This window comes from Carassius auratus, unplaced genomic scaffold (assembly GCF_003368295.1).
Source record: "Carassius auratus strain Wakin unplaced genomic scaffold, ASM336829v1 scaf_tig00217060, whole genome shotgun sequence".
NCBI lineage: Eukaryota > Metazoa > Chordata > Actinopteri > Cypriniformes > Cyprinidae > Carassius > Carassius auratus.
In genome coordinates this window covers 98,057-108,706 of record NW_020528874.1, presented here as the reverse complement: position 1 = coordinate 108,706, position 10,650 = coordinate 98,057, and the positions used below count along the sequence as shown (strand labels likewise).

The window sequence follows — 10,650 nt, the reverse complement described above, 5'->3', positions numbered from 1 at the left end:
GTCTCATTCACGGCATCCTGCAGCCAGGTTCAGAACTCACCTACTCCCTGCCCGACCTCGCTGCGTGGCTGCAGATGAAGGCTCAAGCCAAGCGTCTTGCCAGTCGAGCTACTCTTCTCTACAATTCTACAGGGCCTACCCTTCCAAAGAGAGATCAACGTAGTTCAAAGCCCAAAGATAAAATAGCGTCAGTCTTCCTCTGCTCTGGTGAGACAGCTAACAAGGAGACCTTTCATGCGAAGTCCCAAGCTTTCAAACTCAGTCCTTATTGTCCATTCTGCAACAATAAGGAGCACTACCTTAACTCATGCCCCGACTTTAAGAAAATGTCTACTGCTGAGATTAAGAAGTGGATCCAGGAAGGTGACAGATGTTGGAAATGCGGCCGCGGCCACAAAGCTACAGCCTGCACGCTTAAACGCTCCTGTAAGATTTGCAAAGAGAAACACCTTACAGTCCTCCATGACACCATTCAAGAGTCAGTAATCCGAAGCCCATTGTCTACATTGAGCAGCCCCGAAGCCCTCAGAGAGTGTTGCTGAAGGTTGTCAAAGTGCTCCTGCATCATGGAGATCGCACTCTTGAGACATTTGCAGTGCTCGATGATGGTTCGGAGAGAACGATTATCCTCCCACAAGCTGTAGAGCAACTACAACTCTCTCAACATCCAGAGACACTTTATCTGAGGACAGTCCAGCAAGAGGTGAAAGAACTGAAAGGTTCCTCAGTTAGCTTTCATGTATCCCCCATCTTCAAGCCAAACAAGAAGTTTTGGATTCAACATGCGTTCACTGCAAGCAGTCTGAGTTTATCTGAACACACATACCCAGTAGCAGCTCTCCAGAAGCGCTATGAGCATCTCAAAGGACTTCCTTTGACGCCTATCCACAGAGCCCAACCTCTGCTCCTCATCGGCTCTGATATGCCTCAGCTTCTTACTCCTACACAGCCAGTCAGAGCAGGTCCATCTGGCGGTCCTATAGCCATCCGCACAAGGCTAGGCTGGTCCTTGCAAGGTCCTTCTGACATCATACCAGTCTCTTCTCACCAGTCTTCCTGTCTGCACATTGCCACTGAGTCTTCATATACTGAACTCCTCAGGAATGTGGAACGTCTTTGGCACATTGACACAGTCCCCTATGTCAGTGAGAAGACTGCAACACGTTCCAAGCAAGACCAACAGGCACTCCTCCTCTTACAGACAGCCTCCAAACGTGTATCTGTGGATGGTACCCAGCGCTACGCTACTCCACTGTTGCGTCGTCAGCCAGTCATCCGCCTTTATGCACAGCAAGATGCCGTGATGCCTAACCTACGCAGCACTGAGAGCCGGTTGGCCAAGGATAACGCTCGAGCAGCCTCATATTGCAAGGAGATGGATAAACTTATTCAGTCTGGTTATGTCACGGAAATCTCTACAGAAGAGGCAGCAAAGTCCACAGAGTCGTGGTACGTACCTCATCATATGGTGCACCACAATGGAAAGGACAGAGTAGTATTTAACTGTTCCTTCTCCTTTAACGGTCTGTCCCTGAATGACCAACTTCTGCCGGGACCAACGCTCGGTCCGACCATGATTGGAGTCCTGATGCGGTTTCGATGTCATGCTGTTGCCATCAGCGGAGATATTAAGTCGATGTTCCACCAGATCCGCTTGTTGCCCAGTGATAAACCACTCTTACGGTTCCTGTGGCGTGACATGCAGAGGACATCTGAACCACGCATATTCCAATGGGAGGTGTTACCATTCGGAACAACGTGCAGCCCCTGTTGTGCAGTCTTTGCCATCCAGCAGCACGTCAGAGACCAAGAACAACCAGATTCTCCTCTCATGCATGTGATCGAGCACTCGTTCTATGTCGACAATTGCCTCCATAGTGTGAGTAAAGCTGAGTATGCCAAGGTTCTAGTCGATGATCTGCGAGCACTTCTGAACAAGGGAGGTTTCGAGATCCGGCAATGGGCTAGTAACATGCCTGAAGTTGTAGCACATCTACCTCCTGAAGCGCAGTCGGCTAGCAGTGAGCTATGGCTATCCAAGGCCAGTGACAACCTCCAAGAGCCCACGCTTGGACTCTGCTGGGAATGTCTGAACGACACCCTGAGTTACAAACATCGCCATACTGAATCTTCAGACGCTACTCTTCGTAACGTCTGCAGTGTCCTTGCCAAGCTTTACGACCCATTGGGCTACATTGTGCCATTCACAACAAGATGTAAAGTGCTGGTTCAGGACATGTGGAAGGCCAACATTAGCTGGGATGACAAGATCCAACCTGCTGACCTTCTGGAGAAATGGTTGAATTGGGTGCAGGAAATTCCCACTTTGCAACATCTCAAGCTGCCTCGTCCCTATGCACCAACCACCGCCGATACTGCCAGCGCAACCCGTCACATCCACATTTTTTGTGATGCCTCGGAGCGCGCCTATGGGTCAGTAGCCTACATGCAGATGACAGTCAACGAGTCTATGTCTCCTTCGTGTTTGCCAGATCGAGAGTCGCGCCCCGTAAACAGATGTCTATTCCATGTCTTGAGCTCAGTGCCGCGCTTACAGGTGCACAGCTGGCTAGAGTGATCGAGACAGAGCTTGCAGTACCCCCTGAGCATATCACTCTTTGGTCAGACTCCACAACTGTACTACATTGGATCAAATCAGAATCCTGCCGTTACAAAGTGTTCGTTGGAACACGCGTCGCAGAAATCCAGAACCTGACCAATCCTGTTCAATGGCGGTATGTTGATACTCTAAGCAATCCAGCTGATGATATAACCCGCGGACTCACTCTGCAAGAAATGGTACAGGATCATCGCTGGAACAAAGGTCCACATTTCCTCCATTTGTCTGAGAGGGAGTGGCCCAACATGCCTTCCTCTGAGGTAGAACCAGACACCACAGAGTTAAGGAAGTCTGCCTTCATGGGAACTATGTCCAGTATCTTGCCAACACAACTTCCAGACCCCAGTAAGTTCTCCAACTGGAAAGAGCTCCTTAAGGAAACTGCTAGCTCCCTTCACGGGGCGGCTGATGCTAATACTACAGTACACTTTCCCGCTGCTGATTTTCTGCAAGCAGAGAAGCTGATGTTACAAAGGGCTCAAGAGGACTGCTTTGCTGAAGAATTGAAAGCTCTCAAAGCTGGGCGTACTCTTCCTTCAGACAGTCGTCTCGCATCTCTGTCACCAGAATATGAAGAAGCCACGCAGCTACTCAGAGTCGGTGGCAGGTTAAGGCATGCTGAAGGACTAGACCTGGATACTATCCATCCAGTTATCCTGGACCCAAGCCATCCCGTGACAAAGCTTATCGTCAAGGATTTTGATGAGTCACTACTGCACCCTGGGCCAGAACGAGTTCTTGCCGAGATCAGACGCAGGTTTTGGATTATCCGTGGTAGAGAGGCTATTCGAAAGCGTCAACATTCATGTCTGGAGTGCCGGAGATGGAGAGCAAAACCCGATGTACCGAAGATGGCAGATTACCCACCAGCTCGGCTACGACTCACTAAGCCACCATTCTATTCAACCGGAGTTGATTGCTTTGGACCTTTCCAAGTGAGGATCGGTCGCCGCACTGAAAAAAGGTGGGGCATTGTCTACAAATGCATGACAACTCGCTCGGTGCATCTGGATCTATTAGAAAGCCTTGATACCGATGCTTTCCTGCTGTCACTGAGAAGATTCATCTCTCGACGTGGCAGACCGTTCGAACTCCTCATGGACAATGGTACCAACTTTGTCTGTGGAGAGAGAGAGCTACGTGAAGCCGTTGCTGCCATGGCACCTCAGTGGAGAGAGCAACTTGCTGAACAGCAGATATCCTTCCGATTCAATCCTCCAAGTGCGCCACACTTCGGAGGCACATGGGAGAGGGAAGTGAAATCCATCAAGACTGCACTTCGCGTTGTCCTTAAAGACCAGGCTGTTCCTGAACCAGTCCTGATGACAATCCTAGTGGAGGTCGAGGGCATAATGAATGCGAAACCCTTAGGCTACTTGTCATCAGATGCCTCTGATCCAGACCCGGTCACGCTTAACCTCCTCCTCATGGGCCGTCATGACTCGTCACTTCCTCAAGCAGTTTACGATCCCAGTGACCTCGGGAGAAGACGTTGGAGGCATAGCCAAGCCATCGCCGATCGCTTCTGGTCATCCTTCATCAGTCACTACCTACCAGGGCTACAAGAGCGCAGTAAGTGGAGGAAGGACGGTAAGGCACTCTCCATAGGCGATGTTGTTTTAATCGTGGATTCCCAACTCCCCCGAGCATCATGGCCTGTAGGACGGATTACCAAGACTCATCCAGGAGCAGATGGACGTGTACGGACTATCAGTGTTCAAGTGAAGGACCGCACCTACATTCGTCCAGTCGCCCGGCTCATCCTGCTCCCAGCTCTGGAGGACAAGGACGAGGAAGAGACCACCAAATAGACTTTCTCATACTCTTCAACTGCCATGTGGCCTTGTCTGAAAGTCTATTTGTTTAGCGCTGAAGTTTTTTAAAGCGCGTGAACGCTCCATCACGTGAACTGCGCCTGGACAGAGAATGTAGCGCGCTGCTCAGTTGTTCGCACTCAGGGATGACGAGAGAAAACTCTGAGACCCTTTTCTTTATTTTTGTGTGCGTTTTATGAAAAGCAAGTAAGTTTTTACTACTGTTGCATGCTTGTACTGCATTGTGATGAATGTTTGAGATTCATGTATGTTCATGCAAACTAGTTTTATTTGTTGAACTGCGTGACTAATTAGTGTAGTCATGATGCCAGAGCGTGATATAATATGCGACATGTTTCCTGTGTGCAATAATTAGCCCTCTATATGTCGATTTAGACTTTATTTGTGTTAGTTATTTAGAGATATGCTTCTGTGTTTCAGTGCAGTGCATTTACTGTTTATTTGGTGCTATATGCATCGAGTGTTATAGTGATACAGTCTCAGGCTGCATAGCCAATTAAAGGTGCAGCGGTATAGATATTAAAAGGTATAATAGTAACATATTTTCTTGCACTGTATTAACGCAAATTATTATTTATGTACTGTACTGTTGTGAATTATGACAATGAGCATAGTATAGTATTCCTTTATTTGTTTATTAATCAGTTATTCTTACCATTGCATTATTTCTTTTTCTTTCTCTCTGTTTAGACCACATAGACCCTTATAAGAACTTGTATATTGGCATCCTGATCTTGAAAATAAAGCTGATAAAAGGATTCTCTGGCCGGAATCTTTCTGTAGTGCTCCCATCCTAAAACGAACCACTAGTCCATACTTTACAATACAGTTAAGAATTATGTTACATGATCTATCTATCTATCTATCTATCTATCTATCTATGTAAACAAGTAATTGTTAACTATGACTTTATTTTATTGCACCAACTTTGCATAGATGGCAATTTCACATTGTCAGGTAAAAAATAGCAGAAATATTTATGAAAAGTTGAACAAAATATAATTTACTGAAAAAAAAAAAAAAAAAAAAATGTGATAAGATCATTTAGATTTTAAAAACTGATAAGAAAATTATTAAAAATAGCAGCACATAATGTTTCCAGATTATTTATTATAAATTCATTATTTTAATCTTGCATTTGATAATTGAGTAAATTCATTTATTATAACTGAAAGGTGTGATGATCAGTGGGCTTGAGTTTTTACCTCCATTATTAGTGCATGGGTTAAAAAATGGATAGAGTTTTTCAGTGAAAGACTGAGCAGTGAAAGAGTAGATATGAGAGCTGGACTCCACATCATAAAAGGAGACCAGACCCTCCTCATAATCCACAAACACACCGACCCGCTGCGGCTTCACTCTCAGAGACAGAGAGACAGAAGGATCATCACAGGCTTCATATTTATCTCCATTCCTCAGAAACACAGTCCAGTATCCATCTCTGGAACTTGCTGTGATCGGTCCCTTCCTGTTAATGGATTCTCTGGCCACTCCTAAATCCCATTTAGTCTTTCCCTTCACCTGCACCTCAAAATAAAATCTCCCCGCAGAGAATCCCTCCTTTCCTAAGACATTTGAACAGTAATCAAATCTCTCTGGTTTGTCTGGGAGTTTCTGTCTAATGTCTCCACATCTCACTTGTTTTCCATCATCAGACATAATGAGATATGGATTAGCTGTATCAGGATCCAGAGTCACATCCACTGAGAAAACAGAGAATACAGATATCCTGTGATGCTGATGTTTTTAGTTAACCCAGTGTTTAATCAGATTGTAGTGCAGTAATGAAGCAGTGAGTGTATGAATGTAAACTAGTGTAGTGCAGACAGCACACTGTACCTGCATACTGCTGCATCCACTTCAGCTCTGTAGAGACTAATGACAAGAAAACAATCAGATCTGAAGCTTATATTTAAAGAACAGAGTACACTATCATGTTTCTATCTGATCAGTGTGTATTGATGTACCAGTTAGTGTGAGTTTCTCATCTATAGTGTCCTTCAGTTGAGTCAGATCTCTCCTCAGAGTCTCCAGACTCTCATGAGTCTTCATACTGTTCTCAGGCCAGTTCCTGGTGTTTCTAGAGCTGCACAGGGATGAGTGAATCTACAGCAGGAGAGAGGAGAAATCCTTCAGCATGTCATATCCTGCATTATGATTGATCAGAGAGATCATGTTGACTGACCTGTAGGAGGTGGAGGTGATCTTCAGTGTGTGAGAGCTGCTCCAGCTCAGTGTTTCTCATCTTTAGCTCAGTGATCTCCTGCTCCAGCTCTTCAATCAGCTCTTGCTCCTGTTTCTCTGCTGCTTTCTGCTGCTCCTCCATCATCTCCAGCAGTTCAGTCTGATGTCTCTCAATGGAGCGGATGAGATCAGTGAAGAGCTCCACACGGACTGCTTTCTCCTTCTCTGTGTTTCTCTGCTCAACCAGGACAGGCAACACATTATTAGCAGTGTTTGCTAACAGAAGAATCTGTGTAACTATTGCTCATACATTTTTGTTCACATACATAGGCTACATGTGTTTTCAGAATCCCTCAAATGAAGTATTAAACTTCACTCTGCACCCTGGACGAGAGCAGAACAAGCCCTGGACATTTTACTTCTTGTTTTATTGGCTGTTGCTGTATATTTGAGTCTGATAGTCATCTGCCATTCATGTGATTGTTTGTTTATTTTGTTATTGTTATGTCTGTCAGTTCTTTTCTCTTTCTTTTCTCAACATATGAATTTATTCTATTATTTTAAACTCACTTTTCTGACTTCTGCTGAGTATTTGATGTCTTGAATCTTCTTGATTCTGTTCTGGATCATCAGCTGAACGTCTTTCTGTGTCTTCATCAGTTCAGTCTATAGAGAGAACAACACAGACACATTTATCATAACACAGATTAAACTCACAATATGAAATCAAATCTGATTCCTCATGATATCAGTCCTTTAAAAGAATAATAATGTCTACCTTCTTCTCTTGACTCTCCTCTTCTATAGGAACAGTGTTGTGGTTCTTGTGGTCTGTCTCGGTGCAGATTGAACACACACATGTCTGATCATCTCTACAGAACAGATCCAGAGGTCTCTCGTGTTTCTGACATATATAGTCCTCCAGATTACTCACAGGATCCATCAGTTTGTGTTTCTTCAAACGTGTCACTCTCAAATGAGGCTCCAGGTGAGTTTCACAGTAAGAGCTCTGACACACCAGACACGACTTCAGCGCTTTCAGCTTTCTTTCCTCACAGAAGTCACACAGAACTTCAGTTGTTTTCTCAGGACTTTTCTTCTTACAGTGATCTACGAGCTCTCGGAGTGTGGTATTAATCTTGAGATCAGGTCTTTGCTTGAATGTTTCTTTACAGTATGGACAGCTGTAGGTCTGGCTGTTGTCCCAGCACTTATTCAGACAGATCTTGCAGAAGTTGTGTCCACATGGAGTCGAGACTGGATCAGTGAACACATCCAGACATACAGAGCACTGAATCTCCTCAGACAGTGAACTCATGGAGGATGACATGACTGGAAAGAGACATTATTTAGGATTATTGTGAACTCCTTCAATACTGTTTATGAAGAATCCCATGATGCACCTCATGAAGCTGGTTGAATGTAAAGAGTGTTTAGAGACAAAGAGTGCTGAAGAAACTCAAATATAAAGAGATCATGTACAGTCAGCTGGTTATTATTGTAAAATGAACCCAGACAAACTGATCAGAACCTAAATATGAAGCTCATTACATAACCACTACCTAAATAATAAATATATGTACAATAATTATTCTTGTTAAGATTAAATTATTTGATCTGCTTTACATTCCTGAAATGTACATATTCAATATTATAAAAGAAAAGTCAAAGTCAAAGTGTTTTTCTGGGTTATTGACTTACATGGAGCATTACTGTCAATACTCCGTCTCCTGGTTTTTCTTGCTGTTAGTGAAGATTCTGCCATTGTTCTTTCCCTCTTAAAGCCTTTTAAAGAAAAAAAAATGATAGTTTAACTGGTTAAAATGTGAGAACTGATATTGATAGAAACACAATCATTCGTTTGAATCAAAGTGAGAGACTCGTAAACTTACTGAGCAATCTGAACTATGACCTGCTGTACAAAGTACAAAGATCAAGCTTTATATTTTCCAACAAACATATGAATCTCCTTATCAAAAATTTGATTAATCTTTTCAAAAAATATATTATATGTTCATAAGTTATTGTGTAGTGTAAAAGTGATTTTCAGCTGCAGTGAAGCAGGTTTGTGTTCAGTTTGTCTGCAGGTCATTTATTTCCTGTTTTATCTGTTTGTCTTTATGTCGCGTGACAAAATTACAGAAACACCAAACTTTGTTCAATCTAATGACATACTGTTAATACAATTCTGATATCATTTCAGTGCAGTAAACATCTAAAGTATCTGAGTATTTGACACGCTTAAACCTGCTTCTGTTCAGCTCATTCCAGTCTGACATAAACCCTACTAAACCAGACCACTGCCATTAGAAACCTGTTCAGGACAATCTCTTATATTTCTATCTCTTACCTGTGAGTATCAGATGTGTTCACAAGTGTCTCTGAACGACTCAATATTCTGTTGTTTAAAGAGTTCGATGGTTTCAGGTGTTCATATTGCTGTTGATCAAGTTAGTTTCTCTTTCTCTGAGTCTCTCACTGAAATACAATGATGTTAGGCTCCTCCTGTAGTCACACATTTACATTCATCCCTGTATTCTGTGTGTTGCATCTGTTTGTATGTTCCTGTCAGCTGATGAAGAAAAGATTTCTGCAGACTTGATTATTTAGTAACATTTGTGAAGAGTTTCCAGGTCAAATGCTGCTCAAGTTACAGATGCTTAAGGATATTCTTTTCTATTCTTATGGTGACACTTACCTGCTTTTATTACGGTGCACATGAAAGTGACAACAGATGCTCTGGAGAGACAACAGCAAGACAATCCCCAGAAAGGGAAAGGTTTTGCAGGTGGTGTCCACAGATAATTGCTCTCTCCTTGTCTATCCTGACTGATTTATCTAGTCTTGTGTTTTGTTAAGGTCCTTCTCACTCCTTGTTTCATGAGACAGTATCTGTAAGTGGATTTGAAGCGTCACACTGAAACTGCAGCTGAAGACGGTTTGATAAAGGCAGAGTGAGACAGAAACATTAATGCACACATAAATAATCAAATAATTTTGAGTGCTCTCCATATTTCAGTTTTGTGTTACATATTTACAGTGGATGAGAATCAGTGATGTCCAAAAGTGTCCAGTAGATGGCCAGCAATCTCTCTCAATGACTGCTGTTATCAGTGTTATATGTGTCAGATGTGATACGCTCACACCTGGGGCCTGTAGCATGAAGCTGCTTTAGCTGGTTAGTCAGGTAAGTTTCAGTTTAGTTTGTGTCAGCTCTGGGTTTCAGGTACCATGAAAGTGGTTTGTCTTTTGACGGTGTTTATCACCACATACTTACGCTCAACAGCTGACCTGCTCCAGGGCAGGTTATGTTCTGGTTTTAAAGAGCTCAAACCAACATTTGACAAATCAGCTTCAAGCAAAGTGACAAATCTATGTTTCTCTACATAGTAAAATGTCTGACTTTTAGAGATTATTTATTATAATTATTCTATAATTATTATACAATTAATCCACTATACCAACCAGGGCCCGGTTCCCCAAAACGTTCTTATTGCTAAGTAGTTCTTAACCTATTCCTTCACCTCTCTCTTAACCTAATGGCACGATTCCAGACACATTCGTACACTAAATATATCTTCTGTAAGTCACACTTTCGTAAGGTTGGTCTGGACCATTCGTAAGCTCTCTCTTAGTGTTGTTTGAGCTCAAGACGCTACTGTACAGCAGTCTTTAGAAATCAGCGCAGCGAAGTACAAGTCAAACTATGGTATGTTGATAATGTTGTGGCTCAACAATGATTTTATGTTATGGACATTTTAAGACTCATAATAAAATATGTTTGCAATGGATACAGGCCTATTTATGAAGTTGACTTTATGTGGTATCAGAACTAATATGGTGGTAATTAGCCTAGGCTTTTTCGTAATGTAATTAAAGCGAATTGGCAATCACTTTTGATAATTAAAATCTGGCAAACAATTTGGCTCTAAATGGCTAAGATCTATAAATGGGTAATCATGGTGGTGTCCAGTAAGCGACAAACTATAGATAGATAGGTTGATAGGTTGC

At 42.9% G+C, this 10,650-nt stretch overlaps 1 protein-coding gene and 1 long non-coding RNA gene across 3 annotated transcripts; both read right to left on the bottom strand.

The window, feature by feature from the left end:
- Nucleotides 1–5,610: 5,610 nt before the first annotated feature.
- Nucleotides 5,611–7,995, bottom strand: LOC113099822 (E3 ubiquitin-protein ligase TRIM39-like). 2 transcript variants are annotated; one of them, XM_026264774.1, is made up of 6 exons: nt 7,418–7,995; nt 7,210–7,305; nt 6,641–6,874; nt 6,423–6,561; nt 6,295–6,321; nt 5,611–6,158 (listed from the first exon to the last, which is right to left on the bottom strand). In XM_026264774.1, exons 1-6 carry the CDS (start codon nt 7,967–7,969, stop codon nt 5,611–5,613), a joined length of 1,596 nt encoding a protein of 531 aa, XP_026120559.1. In that variant the 5' UTR covers nt 7,970–7,995. The 2 variants fall into 2 exon arrangements, with proteins under 2 accessions (XP_026120559.1, XP_026120558.1); XM_026264773.1 differs by having other exon boundaries at nt 6,295–6,330; nt 7,418–7,994.
- A 359-nt stretch (nt 7,996–8,354) lies between these two features.
- LOC113099827 (uncharacterized) lies at nt 8,355–9,110 on the bottom strand. Its single transcript, XR_003289530.1, has 3 exons — nt 8,990–9,110; nt 8,532–8,554; nt 8,355–8,424 (listed from the first exon to the last, which is right to left on the bottom strand). It is a non-coding gene; the product is annotated as an uncharacterized LOC113099827 (long non-coding RNA).
- Between the last annotated feature and the right edge of the window lie 1,540 nt (nt 9,111–10,650).